Genomic DNA, 24,731 nt, shown 5'->3' on the forward strand with positions numbered 1-24,731 from the left:
GCCCCCCACCACTTATTATTCACCCCTCTGCCCCCCCTCCACTCCGTAGACAGCTGGTGATATCTGCAAATCTCACCGGTGTTGCCGGTGGATGTTTGCTGCAATATGCAGAAACACTCAGCGTGTATGGAGAGAGCTAAGCCTGTGCCTCCAAACACCTGCAGCTGTCGTGTGACGTAGTAATAAGTCACACGTCGTGACACGCTGCTATCTTTCTGTCATGCTTCCGGGTAACCTTAGGAATCCTCACTGTTGATGGCAGGAAAAAAAACCAAAATAGGACCTTGAGTGATGTCACAAGCATGTCGTCCAATTACAAATATGCTGTCCTGATTCGTTTGAATACCCTCAGTCCTCTGGCCTCAGTGCCCTGAGCTGATTTCACAACCAGGAAGTGCCACCCACTTCAGGAGAAGCTGAATATGATTTTATAAGAAGGGCTGATTAAAATATGAAAGTTAGTGACAAAAAATAGTTTAGCACAGCTGGAGAGAGCCTTTGACAACAACTCCAACCATACCCATATCATGCTGCTGGTTTCTCTTAGGGCTGATAGATATATGAGGCTGTAAGCTATCTGTAAAATCCTTTCAGCTTCTCAAGTGGGTGGGACTTGCTGGTTGGACATCAGCTCAAGGCAGTAAGGCCAGAGCCCTGAGGGCATCCACATAAACCTGCAGGAACAGCCCAGCCAATCAGGGACACACAATCAGTGTTATTGCTTGTACAGAGATCTAGTGCAAGGGAAGACACAGAGCTGACAGCGCAGAGCACTGGAGCTCTGCATCATGGTAAGAAATGAACATACTGTAATCTTCTACACCACAAAGAAAAAGATATATTCAACATGTCCAACTACACTATGAAACACCAATAAAAACATGAACACATGGCAATATCACTGTATATATACAGTGGGTACAGAAACTATTCAGAGCCCTTTAACTTTTTCTGTGGCACTTTCTCTGCCACAAAATTTGTTGCCAGGGCCTACTTAATCATCCTGGAGCTGACCCTGCATATATACACACACATAGTGAAACCACGTGTCTGAGAAGACCACAACCCAAAAGGTTTTTTTAATTCAATGTCTGATTTCTTTGCCATGTTACTCTATGGAAGATGCTTATTACAAAAAATCACACTCTCCAGCACTTGCTACATCTGACACACACACACCTCCCTCCCCAAGAACTTATCTGCTTGTAGCTCTCCTCTTGCTGCTGCTGATGTTTGCTGGCAGGAAGTCAGTGTGCTCTCATCCTGGAATGCAGGGGGGGAGGGGTCTCGAGGCAGAGAATATCTCAGCTCCACAGCGCAGACAGAAAAGCAAGATGTCTGCCGACATTAAAGTCAGAAGATACAGGGTTGGAAACCAGAGGCAACTGAAATCATCTACCATCAGGGAATCAGATGGTAGATGTCCTTTAAAGAGATGGTTGTTTCATGGATAATAGACACTTACCGTCGCTATAGAGACTGAAGCTGCAAAAATTATGTTTCCTATTCAAATAATGTTGGGAAATTTCATAAATCTTGTACAGTCTAATAACATTCCAGTAATAAGAATATCGCCCGCTTTCTTTTAAAAAAGGAAACTGCAATTTTTTGGTGTTGAATAAACAAAGAATTCAGAGGGTTTTTTTCCACATATGAAGTATTTATTCTGAATATAAGAACATTTGTAAAATAAACGTATTATAAATTGCTCTGTATAAATAAATGAAGTTTATTTTTATTATCTTTTTTTTTTACATTTTTCTTATCAAATTAAAATAAAATGTCAGGATCTGACAGAAGCAGGAGTTTTCTGGGAAGGTAATGAGACCATGGTGGGGAGTAGACAAGACTGGTTACAAAAAACACGCAAAATGTGACTGTCGGAGGATACATTCTCACACTCAATGGAGTGGAAAACTGGTAGAAAAATAGCACATTACAGAAGTCATTGTAAGCAGAAATCCATGCAGTTCCCCGTAGTAGAAAAAGTTGACTGGCCCAGAATTCATGTAGAGAAGCAGAGAAAACATTGACATCTCTTAGATGTACCATGGACAGAAAAGCCATTTCAGGACAAGGTCAGGAAAACTATAGTGACAGGGCATTAATGTAGAGGGCAGGTGGTGGTGCCAGAGTGACAGCCGGCACACTGGGGCAGATTTACTAATACAGTCTAAATATGCACCAAATGTTTCACATTGCATTATGCTGGAAGAAACAAACTGATGGCACACTTGGTGCCAAAATCTTTAGCCCCACTTTTTGCCCCTCAATTGACATCAAAGACCAACAACGAGTATAAAACGTGTGAATCCCGGGCTGTGTGGATTTTATGGGCTAAACACTGCTGAGGACAGGACTCCAAGCATCATAGTTATACAAGATGGATTCCCCGCTTCACTGCGGAACACAAGCTACAAACTGAGAATATGATTAGTGGCACTGTACTGACAATACGTTTACCGTACAGCACTGTACTGACAATACGATTACCGTACGGCGTTGTACTGACAATACGTTTACCGCGCGGTACTGACAATACATTTACCGCGCTGTACTGACAATACGATAACCGTACGGCACTGTACTGACAATACGATAACCGTACGGCGCTGTACTGACAATACGATAACCGTACGGCGCTGTACTGACAATACGATAACCGTACGGCGCTGTACTGACAATACGATAACCGTACGGCGCTGTACTGACAATACGATAACCGTACGGCGCTGTACTGACAATGTGATTACTGTACGGCGCTGTACTGACAATGCGATTACAGCACGGTGCTGTACTGACAATATTACTGTACGGTGCTGTACTGACAATATTACTGTACGGCGCTGTACTGACAATATGATTACTGTCCACCGTTGATGTCTAGAGGTTTTGTGGAGGCTCAATGCATTTTATATCATGGTGGGTGCTATCACAGTATTCTGTACGTGAAATCCGTCCATCAAACGATCTTGGATTAGCATATTTATGTGTTTTTAGTTATATGTGAGGCAGAGCGTGTACATTTTTTGACACAAATTAAGCTGACTTTAGTGCATTTTGCTTTGTAAATGTTTCTCAGTATTCCCATTAAAGTTACAGCTGGAAAGGTCTGCACCTGGAAATATCACTTTACTGAATCTATTAAGACTGGTGATTATTTTGCTTCCAGTTACTTGTTTCCCAGCAAATGACATACCGAGACATAAAAATGTCATATGTCCTGAGATATTCTTATCCACACAGACTGACCAGTAACTTCATCTCCCATAAAAGCACTGCCCTCTTACTACACACTGGCTTAGGACAGGGTCACCTATGGGTGCAGTTATTCCCCACTGTAGTTACACCTATGACGCTATACAGTTCCGGAGTGGAGTCAATGGCTTAGGGACGGAATGTGCAGTTTACGCATTGATCATAAACATTATTCTGCATCTGTAAAACTTACTAAAACAAGGACCTTGACAAATAACTTTTAAAGTGCATCTTAATTTTACAGATGAGCGCTCCTCCACACAGAACAGGTCTCCCATTTCCACACAACTCCCAACCCATAATAAGCAACTAACAAGAAGAGAAAAAGTAAAACACTGAACGCTGTGGTCCGCACTAACCTTGACACAACGGTGGACAATGTATATATACGAGTTCTTAGCAGAAGATATCCCCAAACAACGTCCTCCTGTTCCACCTCTGACCTCTAGTAAGGGTTGCCTGCATTTGCTTTTTAGAGCAGACTATGATTATAATGTAAGTGGTTGACTTACACTTCGGCCGGCACAATATTCTGAATATATTAAAAAGCAACACATAGAAAAATAGGCTATGAATCTATTTTGACAGCTCCAGGAAGAAAGAAATCAAAGCACTTTGACTCACAGTGTACTAAGAAAATCAGCCTCAGCGTCAGTCTATATGAATGTATTAAAGCTGTAGGGTGAGCACCCGTGTGGCTGAGCCGATGCAGCGTTTCAATGTATTGGTTGAAGACACTGGAGAATCTTCTCCCCAGTAACTGAATGTTATAGTTTTTGCTGGTAGGGACTGCACCAAGTCCACAAGAGTAACAGAAAAGTTTTCATACTCCTTATGTGAAGAAGCAAAGGTGCACTTCTGCTCAGGAGGGGTCAATTCTTTTTGCATCCCACGCGTCTCCTCTTATGGCAGTGCACATGCGTTTGGCACACACCAATGTCTTACAAACAGAAGAGATGTGAGCCGTCACCAGGAGGACGCCCATGTCCAGCAGTAGTTGTATAGTCCCCCCCAGCTGAATGTATTGCGGGCCGATCACAGTGATGTCTCATTGGTGTGAGGTCTGGAGTTTTCCTCCTCTAGTAAAGCTATCCGCTGCTTCAGCATCCGCACCTGCGTCTCGTGTCTCTCCACCATCGCCATCATCTGGGACTCCAGCTTCTTCAGTTTATTCTGATGTTTCTTCTTTGCCTTTTCATAAGCTGCCACCAGGTTGCTGCTCAGGAAAACACACGATAAATATTATAGGATGTTACAGGTAATACCAGGAAACTAGGGAGGTTTTGTTATTTATGGTCATGCAGCATCTGTCATAATGAACGTATACTCTGATTTGCATGTGTCGTGTATTGGATGAGGAGGAGCTGAGCAAACTGATATCTAGATTAACATATAGATTCAATAGAACTTGTCATTTAAATCACAGATCCCTCTGGACTATGGAGTCCAGTGGGCGGTCCTAATCAGAGGCTGACTGCTATCTATACACATGCTTATACATTGAACCCTGCCCTTTATCAAGTGTCACCGCCCACTGGAAAGAACAAGCAGAGATCTCAACCCATTTTATGGATGAGATGTTAACAGCAGTTGTTACTCACCTATTCGCTCTCTTCAGGTCGTTGACAAACTCCGCCGACTGCTGATGCCGGATCTCACTGCTCTTTGTGAGCCTTTCTAGGGCGCTCACCAGCTCTTGTGCCCGAGACTTCAGCTTCTTTTCCCTACAGGAAACATAACATTTGTGAGAGGTCCTGTGCACCATCCGATGATAATGTCCTGTTGGCATTGACATATTATATACATGACGTGACTGAGCTGTGTGATCATACCTACAGCAGGGGCTAGACCAGACAAATATACGCAGCACTGAGGGCACATGGTTTTAGAATCATGTTTTGTAGAAGTAAATCTATGTCATATACAATATGGCCAGTAGATGTCGCTGTTTGCTGCCTAATAATCTCAGTATAAGCTGTGAGATGGTCCTAGTGTGAATGTCCAGATCATAAAATATCATCAAACTTCATTAAGTTTTAAAATAAAATAGTAATAATCTCACCTTATTGATTCTGGCCCTTCCCACATTAACATTAGCCTATAACACCTTCGGATTAAGGTGATCCGGCAGTCACCAGAGTCAGAAGAGGAGGCAGAATTAATAAGGATAGTATATGGTGAAGACTGGCCACTATTCTAATTTAATAATACAAGGACAGACAACCATTGGTGTGAATCTGCAATATATCCAGACACACAGAAGCCTCCGACATAAGTGACAATCCTCCTGCAATAACCCAGGGGGGATCCCACAGTTTATGGGGTAATCAGATTCCCTTCGATTCCCTCAGACTAAGGGTCAGAGCATGGTGAACCTGTCTGGCCTTCTGACCGTCTGCAAGGACATTAGAGATCTGTATATAAAGATCTGTGCACTGCAGCTTCAAGCTCTAGGTATAATGTAATATAAACATCGTAGTAATAAAAAACTAAAAGCCGTATCCAGCACGTCTCTACAATTCCTATAAATAACTAAAATTAAAACTTGGTTGAAAGGATCTATCTTGTCTGCTGCAGCCCCAGTATTCAGGACGTGAAAGTGTTTACATTATTCCATCCCGATGATGGTTATTTCATGATACCTCAGAATGTTATTAGCCTATAATAAAATATGCCAATAACATATTAGGTTTTATAGGCCTGGGAGACCACAGGCTGTGACCCGGGAGGTGAGGCCCCGTGCCATCATCATAGCAGATGTGTAGAGGGCACAGCATGCAGACACTGGCATCATATTAATCACATACATTATGGCGGCAGCATGTGGGAGAGTTCATTACATTTATAGACACCATTTATTGTGTTCCACTACAAGACACATAAACAGCATTTGCTCAATGCAGACGGCTGCTGTGGTGATGCGTGAGCTGACAGATGCACTGTTATCATTGCTCCAGATCATGATAGGAGGTAGAAGAGACAATTAAGTTCATGTTTCAGTGTGTAAATCCCCCCAGTAGAGGCACAGCATGTAATGAGATCAGGATCGCACTATATAAGAGCCCCCAATTACCGTCATTCTTCCAATAATTTACATATAGTGTTAGTATGTTCCACACCCCTATATACAGAAGATATTCTACATAGGGTGCGGTGTCCTCAGCATCATTTCACTGGCTTCACTATATGTAGACAGCCTAAGTATGTCATTGGGGAAGATAATAAAATGTAGCCCTGCTCCCATACTACTACAGTACAGATACATCATACATCAGGGGTGCATAGCTGCATTCTGTGTCTTGCAAGTTTGTGTCTTGGGGCTGTCAGAGTCAGGTGTTCATGGGTGCAGCGACAGGTGATCATCATTGTAGTTCATGGGACCACAGGCTATAGATAATGCTGCCCCTACAAGCGAGTGATCCTAAATCTACAAAGTGTCTACTCCTATGAGCTGTTCTGTCCCAATATGCATATATATGGCCGGTAAATATATCCATAGTACACATATGGGGTAATAAGTATCCTTAACGTCTTCTTACATATTTTGGGGGAACAGCTTGAGATGCTATAAGAATCAGACATAAAATAGTCAGCAATGCAAGATGTGAATGAAGGTGTAAAGACATTATCATATGTTAGACTGCCAGCACAAGCCAGTAATGTCATCTTCTATTCATTCAAGAGGAAGAACATTCAGTGATGGAGAAAAATACAAATTACATTGCCTTCAGAGAACATGAAATAGTATTTTCAGTCTCCAAAGTGCAAAAGCTTCAAATCTATAACAGTATTTGTCAGTATAACACCACCGGAGCAGAGGAAAAGGGGGAGACATACCCTGCACATAAACTACTGCTATGTAGACACTGGTGACAATTAAAAAAAATAGATTTTCAAAAATTGGACAAGAATTGGTCACAGAAGACAATGATAATATTTTATTTTTTGGTTTGGGTGGATGAACACCGGAACACAGAAGTTCCAGAAGTAGAACATCAGAGGAAGATTCCAGTCATCTTAATGTATGTGGCATCATATAGGCGAATATATAGGTATACAAATGCTGCCTAAATCCACAGGTGGCCTTAACCTCTTCCTAGTAACACTACATGGGACACGCTTTTATTAAAGAATCATGTCTGGGACTTATCAGCATGTGAAGCATTTTATACATAACCATAATTATTAATCATAAGCATTTGTCAAACCTTTTGCTCTGTTAGAGAAGCAGCGCCTCTCTGTTACATTATGGAAGCAGAGGCACTCCATGAACCCACTGGATGGCCAAATTTACTCTGTGACTATTAATGTACTGTTGATGGCCATTCTAATGTTATTATTTTATCCATGTCCATCTATCAGGACATATGTGACCTTTGCTTCCTATGGTTTATTTTGTACCTAACTACATTTGGGATTGCAGACCTTTCTTGCGTTAATGGTCACAAACTTTTCACCAGATTTTGCATAAATCAGGAGCACAAGAGACATGTAAAAGATGTGTAATATATCTTATATATTTCACAGTAGAGCCGAGATTACGAACACTGCATGTGGATCTGAGGGTGCAAGGCTTTCACACACAGTCTTCAAGTATCCACAGAAAAGTCCGTAGGCACAGCACCATGAGTGCTGCTTCTACTGACTATAGTTCCTCTTACATTGACTATCATTTTCAATCCTTTTCTTGCCAATATGCTTTGGACTATTTCTGGGGATGCTAGACAGAACATCCCTGAAAAGTCATATTACATGGAATCTCTATGGAGAGGAGAGGGGGAGCAGTGAGCCACAGGGGCAGTGTCCCTTCCCAGCTGCTTAAAGTGCAAAGCAAACTCATAGACAGACATTGCTAGCAGTGATTATAGTTGCTAAAGCTCCCAGACTATTTCTAGGGGGATTGAATAAGATAGTGGATTTGCCATGCTTCGTCACTCAGAGACTTGAGGTTCTCTATTTAAATTTTTTTTAAATATGAAAATCCATTTAAGCATTTTACTCCTGGTTTGACTATAAAAGCGTAAATTTATTGCCTTCACATTGAAGTGTTGTTTGCAGACTTTTGCAATAATTCTTACCACCAGTCCACGGTCATTTAAGCAGAAACAGATGTGACTGTGGGTAGATTTCATGATGGTACAGGGGCCAGAAAAGCAACAACCCAGCGCTAGGCTCAGCTAGGATTCAGCTTTCGACAATGATGGACTATAAATAAACTAAGGACACTGTAGAAATACACATGTAGCTACGAGCTCTGCCTATAGTCATGAATTATGACACTTCACTCACACGATTTGATAAAAAGCCAGGATTTTCAATGTGGCAAATCCTCGCAGCGTGTAGCAGACATCATAAAGCCGTGACATAGAAGACAAGTGTAAACATCTCTATATGACTTGCCAGCTCCTCGCAGAGCAGAACGGCAGAAGCAGATGTTGCGCTTCCACTGGAGACTCTTGTCATCTCGCTGTTCATTGCATTACCTCACACGTGTAATAGACAATGCAGAGGTAGATGCGATATGATTAAAGGCTCTGTCCCATGTAATACAACTGCTGTCAGCACTGGCCAATCTCTCTGATGTGTCCACATAATAACCATAAATGCAACAGCAAATCCATGAGATAAAGCGCCAGCACAGAACATGTGCATTACTAGTTATAAGTTATGATGAGCAACACAGATTTCATGAAATCTGATTCCCTGTTTCATATGCAACCACAGTTCTTCATGATCCTGCCGTCCATACTCCTCAATAAGCCTGAAGGTCTTAGGAAACATGGTATAAGGACTGCAGATCAGTGGCTGAGCCTCGTGGTGGATCTGACAGCAATGTTAGTATAGGACTATGATCACATGATGAGCCTTAAGATGAGCTTTATCAGATATTTTAACTAATGCGAGAACTCAACACGTATTCTCGTATGTATTGCAGGTGTATACACGTATACTCAAATGTATTGCAGGTGCACCAAATCCGCACAGGATCTGCACAAATGATCCGACAAATACCCACAGGCCAATGTATAGTAATGTACCAGATTAGGAGCATTTCCAGAGTATAGTATTTTTGTAATGTGGACAATAGGAATATGTATGTTGTGTTGCCCAGGACGTCTAATGTCACCTTCAAGGTATTTTCAAATTTAGCTGAAAAAGACTGTCTAGCCGGAATTTATTTTAAAGATATCTACCATCAAAATTAAGCATGATAAACCAGAGGCAGTTACTCCTAGATCCAGACACTGTGACTCTGACAGTCTTACATATGTTATCCATGGCCTCCTTCCTTCTAAAATGAACTGTTATACATATGCTAATGAGTCTGAAGGACTCTATAGGTCAGCGATGGTAAACCTTTTACAGACCGAGTGCCCAAACTACAACCAAAATCCAATTATTTACCGTGAAGTGCCAACATGGCATTTTATACAGTAACTTATTGCTACCCGTTCTTCCACATCTTTCAATTGTATCGGCCATCTGAGGCCACCAATACAGTTGACTGTAGCCTCCCTCCAGGGTCTCTCTGTACAAGAATACTGGTGGTTCTAGAAGGAGGACTTCCAAAGATAAAGCACTTCTGTCAACACCTTCATACTTTCCCTGCAGTGCCAAACAGCTAATAAAGTGTTGCTTTAAATCAGCGCTGGGACTGCAGGAAGTTTCAGTGTTTGGTGATCTCTGTCCTTGGACGATGGCCTGAGTGCCCAAAGAAAAGGCTCTGGGTGCCACCTCTGGCACCCGTGCCATAGGTTCGCCAACACTGCTATAGGTGTTACCGGATCCGCACCATGTTGCAGATTCACATGCTGTTATATTGTGCAGGGGCACTTTCCCCTCCCATTGTGTGCTGAAAACTCCTCTGTAGAAGTGAGATTACATCATGCAGAGGAAGGGGGAGTGCTGAGGGAGCAGGGCAAGATAGTGTGACAGCCTGTGAAGCTGCAGCTCCTCTATCACCCCCTGTAGCACTCATTAGCATAATTTTAAACGTTGATTTTAGAAGGAAGGAGGCCATGGATAACAAATTATAAGAAGATTAGTAAGATGATGATTTATCATGCTTGATTTTGTTAATATTTCCTTTTAAAAGCGCTCATGATGGGTTAAAAATGCAGAGTAGGTAACACCAAACTCCTCCTCAATCGCCACACTTCGGGCGCCTTTTTCCTAATCCCACTGGAGATAGAAAATTACTATTCAGAGGACCACTGAATCTGTGTATTGCAAAGGAGGAAAGTAAAGACCAGTGAGGCGCATAAAGCACTGCAATGGTAATATTGGAGATGAAAAAGTTAAAAGGGTTACTCCCTGTCCATAGGGTAGAGGATATCCACCGTGCCCCAAATGAATAGAGAAGCAAACACAGGTGCAACCAGCTGCTCTTTATTGGGGTATAACAGACCCCCATTCTCTTTTCTTTAGGGGGCCCACTACTGCAACCCTTACCAATCAGCATGTTATTCCCTCCTGAAACTCCCCTCTAAGTAACCCCCAAATAAACTATTCTAAATCCCTTCACCAGACAGACAACCCATTCAACATTTACTTCCTGCACAACTGAAATACTTCAATAGCAGACACATCCACAACTAGTCTAGTATAACTATGCCGGCTCTTACCTTTTCAGTGCACTTGTGAGCTCTGTTGCTAGTTCAGCATCATTATATGTTCTCAGATCAGACAGTGACAAAGATGTTCCATCTATGGAGTCCTAAGGGATAAATATGGAACAGCGTTTCCGTTTACATTGATCCCTATTTAGGTACTACAATCAAATCATGACATTTCTAGAGCTTACATGTATGAAATAACATATGTGATAGTACTGTAGTGCATTGGTCTCATGTAAAACATTATACACCGCAGTATTCTATAGATCCTGGAGATGTATACCAGTATCGAGCTGTAGTGTCCATTGTGTTGTGCCAGTCTTATCATGTATTTATGTACATTTGTGGTTAATTAAGATAAAAATTTCCTTTTTCTTGGAAATATCCTAAAAGTTAAGCTGATGCCCCACCTTTGCCATCTTGTCCTTGCCACTGCTGCTGGTAGAGCTGAGTGAGCGCATTCTCTGCTCCTTCTGCTCTTCCACTTCAGACTTGAGGTGCTCGATGTGCACAAGGTAGGCCTGTTCCTGGGCATCTCGAGTGCTCAGTTTAAGCTCCATGGCTTTCTTCTCTTTCTCCAGAAGGTATAACTGCGCTTTCAGCTCAGCCATTTCTTCCTGACAACAAAAGACAAGCACAAGGTGATCGCATGGGTCACAGCAATAAGTGAACAATCTGTACATTGATGGAAGGAGTTTAGTAATCTGCCATATGAGTTACAGTGAGACAAGGGCTTGCCACTCCATTTGTCACATGTAATAGCAGGAGAATCTGAATCTGCAATGTCTTCTTGCACTTTACGTGCATGTCATTCAATCTCTGTCGTCAGACATGTGCAGCGTCAATGAGCATCATTACAGACATACAAATCCATAGAGTAAATGTACGCTTCAGTAACCTACCATGGAAAGGTTAATAGGGAGCTTAGTCATGATCTGCTAGAAGGGCCCCCTGCCATAAAATAAAATAACTCTCTCTTGGCTCCACAAATTTCCATTGAAACGAGGAATAGTTCTAGGGTTACACGGCTAACCTTACTAAATGGTGCCACAGTATACACAAATCTGTGCAGTCTGTGGATACGGACACGTATGTTGGGCCCAAGAACGGCACACGTTACAGAGGGCGGAAGTCATTGCGTTACGTTAAAACACAATACAAGGACAGGCTGCAGTGCCGACACTGTACCAGCGATGCAGTCCGGCTGTAAGATGAGAAGTTCTTGTATATTATTTTGATATAATGCAAGGAATTCTGTCCGCTGCACAGTGTGTGGACCGTAGATACAGGTCCATGTGTCTGCCGGGCCCCACGTTCCTGTACATGAGCATATTTAAGCTTAAGACTTACTATACACAAGGTTAACATATACCCATTATATTATGACTCAACCTAATGCTCCTCTTCTATCTATTATGATGGACCATGTTAACTAAATGTATCCTTGAAGAATCGAGGTCTCCGTGAATGGATGCATTTGTGTAAAGCTTCTTTTTAGTAGTAGACATGACATATTAATTAATAAGGAAGCCGCAGGCCTACCTATATATAAAGTGCTATATCTGAAGTGCCTCTATTTATGTCTCTCTATTCATTCTTCTTCCATCTATCTGGTGAGCGAGAGCCTCTTTCTCCATTTGTCAGGGCTCCAAGTGCTTTCATTATAATCCCCGGGGAGCAAGGAGATCACAGGCTGCTCCTTAGCCATTGTCACACTGTCGCTTAGTGGATATTTTTTTCCAGGCCTTAGAGGTAAAGTAATGACACTTGGCCTACCTGCTACTATGGCCGTCCCTTCCCCCTCATTTTAGGCAGCGCTACTATATACACTTTACACTATATACATTTCCCAGCTATGATCTTCATTGCACTAATGAAGAAGGACTCAAACAATGTGTGAGTGGCGTATGTTCTACATCTATCGCTAAATTACAATCTGTCCTCAGAAGACGACGCGTGGACATTTATTAAATGCTATTGAATAAACATCACTTCCACGATGCGCTCATAATGAAGACTCTATTAGATAGGGGAGGTTTCTACAACAAATGCGCTCAGGAAGTATCACAGCTGCTGTAAATATTCAATTCATGTTAGAGAGGAGGAAGGAATCCCCGAGATGCATTGTACGTTTTACATTGTATTATACCACCGTCGTATATGGACAATGGATTATATACCACAGGTGCAGTGACAATAAATAGTTGATTATATTTACTATTGCATTTCCTTTTCCATTTATGTGTTAGTAATTTAGTATCTTATTTGTATTCTTTCCTAAGCACACCGTGACCCGGAGCTCCTCTGTCCATATTTATATGGCATGAATTCAGTTTGTCAAGTTTGATTATATTCTTTATACTATTACATATAATTATGATCGCATACTGCATAGTGGGTCTTGTGTGTGGAGCCACAGAAAAGGGCTCAGATTTCTGATGGCAGCATGTGCTATAATTCAGCACCGTTTACGAGAAATCCACAATCTCTTCCAACCCCATCTGCTGCTCTACTAATATAACAGTCATGATACCCTGCCAGATAAGAAGCCAGAACCATCTAAACCTCCTCACAGCCACAATAGAAATCCCACTGGACCTTGGCGGAAAGGTGTAAAATAAACAGCTACATAAAAGTATTGTTTTGTCCCAGTTTACGGTATATTAATTTGACTAAATGGGCATCATTACGTTTTTGTTTATATCTGTACTATCCCTGCTCAGATTTTAGGATCTATAGTACCTACAAATGTGTGCTTGGCATCACATAAAAGAAAAGAATTGCATCTTTCACATCAAATCAGGCTTCTGGTTCTGAAACATATATGACCAGAGATACAGCCAGTTAAATACATAATTGGGATCTGTATCTCCCATTCTGTAGCTCTCAGAACCACAAGCCTGATGCGAATAAAAAGTTGAGATTATTAACTTTAATATGATACCTGTAACACATTTCTAGGTACTATAGACCCCAAGACAGGGAATGCTGAAGTGATACTGCCCTCCCGCCTCTAAAAGTGAACCATTGCAGGACATAAATGACTCTTTTCTGCTCATTTACATATAGCTATGGAGGAGCTATAAACGGCAAGATTTAACATAGAAGGATTTCTGGAAATATCATACCCTACCTGAGGGCGCTGCTAGTTTAGTGATGTAAAAGCAGGTGACACATCGTCTTTAAAGAATCAGTCAGCTCATAGCGGTTCTTCCTTTAATGGTTATTAGTTATTACTGTCATTAGTATTCAAAGCACAATATACAGAATCTAATCATACTATGTGTAAACCATATCCTCAATGCTTTCATAGCATTGCAGGAAGAAGTTTTGTGCACACTTTATCAATCGAAATGCGTAGAGAAAACATGACATTCCCCTGCATTCCTAAAATAAAGTACCGAACGGCCCCATATTGTTGGTATTCTGGAAAGGCTTTGTCTGCAAACATTAAGACAGTCAAGCACTGAATAAAACTGATCACTGCATCACTGACAAATGCAGACATCACCAGCTGCCATTCAGGAGAGATACTGGTGAGTAATACCGCGTCTTTACAGCTTCTATAGCAGTGTCAGACCTGATGGATCAAAAACTGTGGGCTTTATAAAGAGCCGACAGGAACATTATCAATCTGACGGAACAGCTACATTGGGGACTAATACAGGTGATGCACTTCACATTATAATGAACTAGATACCACTGGTTTTCCTGCCGTTATTCATAGAAGACGTGTTGGAAAGGTCAGCGGCAACTCAGATATACCTGCTATATACACGTCCCAGCAAAGATCTCTAGCCAATATATCACCTTCATTTGTGTTTCAACCTGTTAGGCTCTGCAAGCAATGGGCATGTCCAGTCTACAGGTTCCTATGGCTGCAACAAACTCATTTATTAATCAAGAAAAACAGAAATATCACATGGTCATAAGTATTCAGTCCCAACTGGTGGACGGCTGCAGTGATAGGCGACTTTCTCCCATCTCCCTACTGCATCTCTGGAGCTGAGCCACAGTGATATTGGGGTTCTTCTTTACCTCTTTCACCAATGCTCTTTTCTCATGATTACTTAGTTTGGCTGCATGGTCAGGTCGAGGAGGAGTTGTGGTTGCCCTAAACGTCTTCCATTTCAGGATTATGATGGCAACTGTGCTCTTAGGAACCATGAGTGCTGCAGAAATTATTTTGTAAACTTGGCCAGATCTGTGCCTTGTCACAATTCTGTCTCTGAGCTCCTTGGGCAATTCCTTAGACCTCATGATTGTCATTGTTCTGCCATGCACCGTGAGGTCTTATATAGACAGGTGTTTACCTTTCCTAAATCAAGTCCAATCAGTTGGACTGGACTTGATCCAACAGCTGGACTCCATTGAAGTCCATACTGCAAAAGGAGGATCAGAAGGAAGTGGACAACATGAGTGTGTCACAGTACAGCAATGGGTCTGAATACTTCTGACCAATTGATTTTAACAAATTAGCAAAGGACGCCCCATGCCCGGAAGAAAGATAGAATGTGTCCTATCTTTCCCAGTAATATGGCGCTATGGGCCATACATCACTATGGAGTGGGGCGGGGTGAACAGTGTCTGGGCACAATGTCATGTGAATGTAGCCTTACATAGTCATGTACAGAAAATCTAAAAGCAGATAATAAAATAAACTGTTTGTAAATAGCCAAAATGTAGGAAATAATTTCCCTTAAGCTGTGGCTGATCATCTACTTATGTCCATAGGATTCCCCCACGGTCCCCCATTTTTTATCTACTGTTCTCAACAAGCAAATCCTTATGAAAAATGTATAATTCTTGTATAAAGATTAATGTGATTGTGATTACTATTAACGCAATGGCCCTACAAATAGTCTCACAATAGTCTCAAATGATATAAAGTTACTAGAAGAGTGCACAGTGCCAGTCACCAGGAAAGCAGATGTTGGTTGTGTTAGTGATAATGCTCTTAAATGATAGGGACAGTATATAAGAATACATAGATCTTCACATTACCTTCATGGCCATCAGCTCTTGCATCAAGACTGCGTTCTCCAAATCCAGTCTCTGGCTGTCTCCCCGTGGCTTTACATCGTAACTCAGAGGATCAATATGGATGCTTTCCAGTTCCAGCATCGTAAGTTTAACTGCTGCCCGATCATTCTTCAGCTGCTGAATGTAATCCTTCAACCTCTGCTCGTCCTCCTTTGTAAACTCTGTGTCACAGCTACTGGCCGTAGAACTTGTGGTGCTGAAAAGACGAAATATAAAACAGGAAAGTGTAAGGGACCCTCAACTGTAACTCCTATACCATAAATGCTTGGTGGCTAAATCCTAGGTGGTGATGCAACAACACAGTCTATTATCACTTAAAGGACATCTGCCACCAGTCTATGGCGGTAGAGTGTCCTATTTAGACTGCTTGTTCAATCTAGGGATGGGGGTCCATTTTTAGAGGTTATCGGGCACCTTTATTAACGATCTATGAACTTGTAAAGCAGCTTTCATTTCATAATTCAAATTTCATTATTCATTAAAATAAAGTTGCCCGGAAACATGATAAAACGGTCCCCTATCCCCAGACTGAACGAGCAGTCTAAATAGGACGTTCTACCACCAATAAAGTGGTGGCAGATTTTCTTTAAACATGCGGCTCCATATTGTTCTATAAAGTTGAATTCATGTAGATTTATGGAGATGTATTCACTTGTACTCTCATACAACATATTTCATTTGGAAACGTCTGTACACAGAACAGAAATATTCTTACACCCTCTGTATACTGTGGTAAAGGCTCTGGCTAGTATATAGGGACTTTTTCAGGTATTGCACATCAAAGCGTAAAGTGTACCTTAACCTTTAAAGTGTTTTTTTTTTTCATTTAAGAAATGAATAGCGCAGATGCTACCTTATATTTTGTAATATACTTCATTAAGTAAAGCAGCTTTCCTAAACCTTTCGCCGTCAGTAAACCAGAGTATCTAAAAGCATTCAGAGCTCTGTCCATCTCAAACAGAATTGGACTTTCCAGGGAAAACTTAAACCTAACCTCCAGTCAGGCCCGGCGCAGCACCCGGCCGACCTGGGAAAGTGCCAGGGCCCCGGGGAGCTGGAGGGGCCCACTTGAGCGCCTGGATCAATTGTACCAGTGTTGCTATAAGACACTGGTACAAATAATCACCATCCGGATCAATTACTTTTCGGGTGCGTGGCGTTTGGTTAGTGTGTCCGCAGGGGGGTCACTGTGTCCTCAGAGGGAGGGGGGCAGCGTGTCCGCAGGGGGAGGGGGATAGAGTGGCCACTGGAGGGCGGCCCACGAATGGGCCCACTAAAACTCTGTAGCTCAGGGGCCCACTAGAACCTGAAGCCGGCTCTGCCACCAGCGCTCCTTTTCGCCCCGTGGCTCCGGCTTCTTCTGTCCTCTGCTTCCTGGCAGTGCGGGCAGAGGCATGTCTCTCTGCCCGCACTGATGGAAAGCTGAGGAAGCTTCCCTCTGCTTCATATGAAAGACTCGGTTCGACTCATACTCTAGTATTATATATATATATATATGTGTGTCACAAAGTTGCATGATGGTGGTACAGGCTGTCAACTGTTAATTAAGGCAAATGCAATCACCAGATTGTCTTCTTTCAAAATGTATGGGTTTTAGGTGGGTCTTTGCTATACTTTGCATGTTGTGATAAAATTTCTAGCTGAAAAGTTTTCAGTTGATTTTCAGTTGAATTGATTTTACAATGATTTATATAAATCACCATATGGCTATGAGGCATCTATTAACTTTATGCATGTTTATCCTATTACATTTAGGAAATGAGAAGCAAATTACTTTTAGTTTGAGGCATATTTTTTATTTCAAAGTAAGTTTTTATGCATTTTTATACAACTTTACAATTTGAATCAAGATTGCATGAAGGTGCCTATGTCAATAAACTCCTTAATGCAATTTAGAAAATGGGACAAGTGTCTGATTTAAGAAAATATATGGGTTTATGGGTTGAGGAAACTTCTTAATTCTGCAATTCCGGTTTAATTTGTACGAGTAAAAATTGCTCTGGCCAATAATGCGACAAAGTTAAAACATGGCTGGGAGGGAAAGAGTTAATAAAAAATAAAGTCATATGCAAATCAGAAAACAAGTACTGACAATAATATACAGATGGAAAGAAGAAAATATATCAAATATATCACCTGGCAATGATATACTACACATCCCTTGCCTTACCACATGTACCCTGGGCACTTCTGCATTAGCAGAACGGTCAATATAAACTTTTGCTGACTAAAATCCATAAAACTGCAGAAAATTTCAGATGTGCTGGAATGCTAGACAGCCTGGCCATCCCTCAGAAAGAGAACTGCAGATGTGTCGCTGTAAAACACCGAGCCCTGTCAGCGTTTCCTCTAAAGGAGAAAACCAAATGACAAAGCAGAAGGACCTGTAGATAAGATTCATACACAAAGTAGTTCCCGGGTTACGTAGGTTTGTTCTTAAGTTGAATTTGTATGCAAGTCGGAACTATATATTTTATAAGGCTAGATTCACACTACCGTTGCCTGCCGTAACGTACCACGGTGGGCACACAGCAGCGCGTGGGGAGAGGAGGAGGAGGGGGAGAGCGCTGCTCACCCCCGCCCCTCTCCCTAGGAGGCAAACGACGCCGTATACCGTGAAAAGATAGGACATTTTCACAGCATATGGAGCAGTATGGTGCCGCACCGTACTGCTCTCGAAGTGCACCGTGCGCCCATTGCCATCTATGTCGGCCGTATATATGTCCCCCATGCGGCAGTGTGAATGAGGCCCAACTCCAGACAAATTTTTTTTGGTCTCTGTGACAATTGGAGTTTAAAAATGTTGGGTTCTCATAAGAACCAGGATTACCACTAAAGCTTCATTACAGACACCTGTGATAACTGTTACAGCTGTTTATTTAGCCCAAGGCTAAACTACGGTAAATGAGCAACATCTAGGCTTCCGTTTGTTACCAGGGGTCGTCTGTAAGTTGGGTGTTCGGGGAGCGCTTGTATCCTCATCACAATCTTTACAATAATGAGAGCTCCAACCTGGTTTCACCCTTAAAATTAAGGTGAAATTTTCTTCCACATCTCATAACATGCTTCTTATTCTGCAATACTTTTACACTTCTTCACCCCAAATTGTGCAGCTTCAATAAGTCTTTAATCTGTAATACTCCCATTGCTCCAGTCTTTCCTTACCCGACCACACTGTTCTGTAACCTTCTCACTTTGGGATATCACTTTACCTGGATACATTGTTATCTATCTACTGCACCTTTTCTCCGCATGCTAATCCAGGACATATTCCACACGTGATCCATAAACCCATTAATTCTAATCTATGCATTACCTTTATTTTGTGAAGAACAACAAAAACAGGATTATAGAAAGAAGAAGCCTTCTAGTCCACTGCCCAATAATATAAATGCTTGGACAGACTAATGTTCGCTTTGGAATTAGAACTCCTTAATAATAATTTCATTTTACATTTTGGAAATTGTTCCCTGCCCTAATTATTAAAGTGTTCACATCCACCCTCCCCTCCCCCACAGATGCCAGTAAAGCCCCTGACACAAGGCTGGAGAAAAAGCAACTTCTGCTCAGCTCCGAGCTAGGCCAATGGCTGTCAATCTGTCAGCAAAGAGAGCCGAGAAGCATGCGGAGAATAGAATTAACAAAGCCCAGAATCACAGGGAGAATCTAACACTGCGACATGCAGACCTCTGATGTCTAACCCCTTCACTGCTGGGTATGCCATACCTTGCCAAGCCGCAGGCCTCTGGAGCACATATCAGCAGAATGGTTTTATACCCTGCGGGATAGCAGCTTTGTCTGCTACATGTTCCCTCTGACTGCAGTTATTCTACTTAAATACTCATCCAGAATGGAACGCTCTGCTCCAGATCTTAATCTTCTAGCTGTGTCCGACTGGTACTGAGCCCAGCTAAAAATAGGGTTTTGTCACAAATTAGTTACAAATTGTCTACGTGAATGGCTGTTTGTAGAGCGGTGCTCTGACAATACTTCATTCTAGGTTTACCATATATACCAGAGTATAAGCCAAAATTTTCAGAACAAAAATGTGCGGAAAAAAAACAAGAAAAACTTATACTCAAGTTAAAAAAAAAAGAAAGTCAAGTACTCCCCTTTCCAATGACCTCGCAGGTCTTCTCTCCTTCCATCCAGCAGGGGCAGGCCCGTGTGACTTTGCGGCGGCACACACAAAATGATGGCAGCAGCGGCTGACATCAGAGCCTGAACGCTGCAACATAGCACAGACCTGCTACAGAAGAAGAGAAGACCTTGGGGGAGGGGGGGGGGGCCATCAGAATGGTGACTTATTTTGTATGTTAGGCATACTGGGGCTGTCTATATACTGGGGGGCAGGCTGGCTCGCTATATACTGGGGGGGGGCAGGCTAGTTATATACTAGAGGTTGGCAGGCTATATACTATGGGGCTGATTGTCTGGCTATATACTGGGGGAAGGCTGGCTATATACTTGGGGGATGTGGCTGGTTATATACTAGGAGCTGGCAGGCTATATACTATGGAATGGTTGGCTGACTACATACTGGGGGAACATACTGGCTCGCTATTTACTGGGGGGCAGGATGGCTCGCTATATACTGAGGTTTTGCTATATACTTGGGGCAGGGGCTTGCTGGCTATATACTGGGGGGCAGCCTGGCTATATACTTGAGGTAGGGGGCTGGTTATATACTAGAAGCTGGCAGGCTATATACTATAGGGCTGGTTGGCTGGCTATATACTGGGGGAGGGGGCTGTCAGGGCTGGTAATATACTAGGAGCTGGCAGGTTATATACTATGAGGCTGGTTGGCTGGCTATATACTGGGGGGGGGGGGCTGGCCTGCTATATACTGGGGGCAGGCTGGCTATATACTAGGAGCTGGCAGGCTATATACTATGAGGCTGGTTGGCTGGCTTTATACTGGAGGCAGGGGTCTGAATGGCTTCATACTGGGGGGAGGCTATGACCAATGGGTTTCCCATTTTAGGCTTATACTTGAGTCAATAGGTTTTCCCAGTATTTTTGTGGTAAAATTAGGAGCCCCGGCTTATATTCAGGCCAGCTTATACTCAAGTATATGTGGTACTCATAAAATTAGGTTTAGAAATTCTGGCTACTACAGATTTTACATAGAACTCCATACAACTATCCCCCGAGAATGATCCCTTCCTCATGTGGGGCACCTTTAATTGCTCTCATCTGTTGCTGTATTATATTACATGGAGCCAGGATTGTTTGGACCATTACCTCTCTTTAATACAGATATTATAAACTACTCCCATCCTAGCATTCTTACTGAATGCTATCCAACATATAAAATTCCATATACTTTATCCAAAGGGACTGTGAAATGCTTGGTTAAGAGCTCATGCACACTAAAGTGTGCCCACACAGCCGTAGCCATATGGGCACACGTCGGGCGCGTTGGAGAGGAGAAGCGTGCACTGCTCGCATCTCCTCTCTCCATAGAGAATAGAGCCGCATAGAGCAGGCTCTATCTTTTTTGCGGCCACGGCACGGTATGATGAGCACATGCTGTACTCACAGTACCAAGCCCGGACGCCATAGACAACTATGGGGAACGTATAAGCGGCCGTATGTACGGCCCCTATACGTTAGGGTGCATAGAAAGGGAATGCTCCTTAATGTTATATATAACCATATAGGTTTTGTTTGTCTGCTTTGAAAATTTTACATGGGTAAGGTGCTATCTCCACTGATTGATATCTTCCTTTAGTCACATGCACTTTTTTCCCCACAATAACAGAGACTTCTAGGTTTCCATAGCTACCCTAAATCCTCATCAAAATGCATTGTATTTTCATAAACAAGAAGTCCTGATAAAGTAGCTAGACCAAATAAAAAAAAATAAAAGCAATTCCAAAATACTGATCTATGAACGGGGATTTCTCAAGGTAACCTTTGCTTATTGAACTAGGAAATTAGATAGTCGTCACTGACAGAAGAGCGCACCAAGAATAACAATCTATTATCAATATTTCCATTGTATAAACTGTGAATGAATGAAGCTCATAGAATGACTTTTATATATTCTGGGAGGACCAATCGTCATCAGTAAGTAGGTAATATGTGTGCTGTATATCAGTTACCCCAAGAAGTAAGACACAATACTATGATGTTAACAGATACAAAGCATATTGTATTGTGGCCTTAAGAAGAATTTGGAGGACTATGCTGGTTGAGAAAGGGTTACAACAACAGCCTATATTTCTCTATATGCATTGCATTAGAAACCAGCTTCATGGATCTCAGGAGGACGGCTAATCATCTGCCGGTTGAGGGTTAGGTCATCCATTAACATGTCTGCCTGGAATGTTGAATGATCTCAGTTATCAGCCAGGGAATAACATCCCATCATGTCTTGTATTAAGTTGCACTGTTACTCCAGCATTAATCAGCAACCCCTGAGCTATTAACAAGAGGACTGTCTAATGCTTCCATTTGGCATGAAGTTGGTATTATAATATATAGATAATGAATGTTTTCCAACTGAAGTTTGTAGAAATTGGATACAGAAGGTATTTCAGGACACACTCTCTGTAACTCACATAAGACTGCACCTTCTTCTATTAAGTGCCGTATATACTTGAGTAGAAGTTGACCCAGGGATAATCCAAAGTCCCTACTTTTGCCACAAATAACTGGAAAAAAAATGCCCCACGCAGCCAGCCTCCCCCAATGATGATGAAATGCCCCATGCAGCCGCTTCCCCCTCCCCCCGTTACCGATGAAATGCCCTGCAGCCCCTTGGCGTATAAACTTACATAATCACCTCCTGACACTCCCTGTTGCTCCTCTTCTTTCTTTTCTTTGCATGTAATAGCAGGCAGAGACGCGTCCATGATTTTGACGTCATCAGTGGCGACAGCACCGCATCATAGGGTGAGCCCTTCATAGGGTGACCACCTGGACGCGCCATTGCCTGCTGTTACACGCAAAGAGAAGAAAGAAGAGGAACCGCGCGGTGCATCGGGAAGGACCCACAAGGTGAGTATGTAAGTTTATTTTTTATACACTGGCGTATTAGGAGATTTGGGGTTTTTCAGCACATTTTTTGTGCTGAAAAACTTGGCATATACACAAGTATATACTGTAATTAAATAATATTCCTGAATATCCCTGAATGTTCTGTTGTATTTCTGTATCTGGCTATATCGGTTATATCAATTTTAATGAATATATATAACATAATACAGGAAAAAACATAAAATCAACTTATTAGAATAATTTGGTCTATGTTTTTCAGTGAATGCTGAAAATGTTCCCAAATTAACCGGAAGTCATCCATAAAGCACAAAACACTATACCTATAGACCACAATGTAATAGACAGAAAACATAAGATTCTCATTAACTAATTATCTCACTGATAATGCACTACAGAGATTGGATCTGTGACTATGAAGGCAATAAAAATGGTATTGTGATTTATTCCAGAAATAGAACTTTATTGAGTTTTCTGTTAAATACACAATTTCTTCATTACTTGTTTAAATGTAAAGATCTTTGGCCACCTGAAGAGGTACAGCAGTCAGACACACAAAGCCATGAGGGCATTTCCTTGCCTCAACCTTTAATAGGTTCATATTTTAACTGTTCTCTCTTGAATTGATTTTTGCTGGGATATTCTGGTTCTCACAACTTCATATAGTGCAGTGAAGAACATAGCTCCGTCCATAGTATATTGGCCGTCCAGTAGCGATGCAGAGGTAACTTTCTTTGATCTATGACTGTAGTGTATAAAAGCTGTGGATAGGTACACCATAGTTTAAGGGGGTTGGAAATACCCTCTAACCGTTTATGTGGGGAATACAGCAATACGGCGTTTGCAGTCCAACACCAGTGACCTCAGCTACTGGTGACCTATCCTATTGATCGGTCATTGATAGAATAGAAGGGAGCTGGAAAAGTTATCCCAAAAAGAAAAAGCCCCATTAAAGATTAATACAAGTTAAAAAATGGTTATGTAAGCGAAAATGAAAAAGATAACATGGTCATTAAAGCACAAAACTGTCCGAGTAGTAAGAGGATATTTATGTGTTGTTGACCTGTTATATGGAGCAGATTTTTATGGTAGGACATGCATGGTGCCTGGCTTATCAGGAGAAATAGCTATTTCTGGACTTGGACTGTGCATTAGATAAGAGGTAAGATTTATCAGCCTTTGTAGACCAAGTGAACAAGGGGGCTATGCCCATGGGTGGAATGGACCAAAAACTGGTGCAGGTTATAGCACAATTCTACACCAGACAGAACCAGTCATAAAACTGTCCCACCACATGCTGACCATGCATCAGGGCATGTTAAATCCACCCCATCGCACCTCTATTTTTGGCATGGAAAAATTCACTCTTCGTAAATGCATAATTTTTTTTTGTACTGTAAACAGATTCTTTGAAGCACCAACCAGACTTTTTCAGAAAGAAACTCTGCTTAAAGGACATCTACCACCAGGATGAAGGATTGTAAACCAAGCACACTACTAGTGTGCGCCCCCTCTGGCAGGATCTGCTCTTCATTTAGCTTCTTATGTCCTAGTTTTTGTTTTTTTTTTATAGAAAAAAAGGCTTTTAAAATTATGCAAATAAGCCTGAGGGGCTCCAGGCTTCCTCATGCTCATTTGCATAATTTTTAAAACCCCCTTTTCTTAACAACAAGGGCATAAGAAGCTAAAAGAGCAGCAGATCCTGCCAGTGGACGTACCAGTAAGTCTGTATGTTTGGTTTACAATCCTTGATCTGGTGATAGATTTCCTTTGGGAAGAAAGCCAGCCGCCTTGAAGAATTCTTTTAAAA

General features: G+C 41.9%; 1 protein-coding gene across 4 annotated transcripts in view; it reads right to left on the reverse strand.

Moving 5' to 3' along the window:
• Positions 1-3,262: 3,262 nt before the first annotated feature.
• MCC (MCC regulator of WNT signaling pathway) overlaps positions 3,263-24,731 on the reverse strand; it is a 218,623-nt gene continuing 197,154 nt past the window's right edge. For all 4 annotated transcript variants that reach the window (XM_072140768.1, XM_072140758.1, XM_072140777.1 and 1 more), the window contains 5 exons: positions 15,879-16,113; positions 11,285-11,491; positions 10,884-10,975; positions 4,860-4,982; positions 3,263-4,474 (listed from right to left, as the gene is read on the reverse strand). In XM_072140768.1, coding sequence (XP_071996869.1) covers positions 4,294-4,474; positions 4,860-4,982; positions 10,884-10,975; positions 11,285-11,491; positions 15,879-16,113 — 838 coding nt within the window. In that variant the 3' untranslated portion in view covers positions 3,263-4,293. The remainder of the gene's footprint in view (positions 4,475-4,859; positions 4,983-10,883; positions 10,976-11,284; positions 11,492-15,878; positions 16,114-24,731) is intronic.

Source organism: Engystomops pustulosus, chromosome 1 (assembly GCF_040894005.1).
Source record: "Engystomops pustulosus chromosome 1, aEngPut4.maternal, whole genome shotgun sequence".
Taxonomy (NCBI): domain Eukaryota; kingdom Metazoa; phylum Chordata; class Amphibia; order Anura; family Leptodactylidae; genus Engystomops; species Engystomops pustulosus.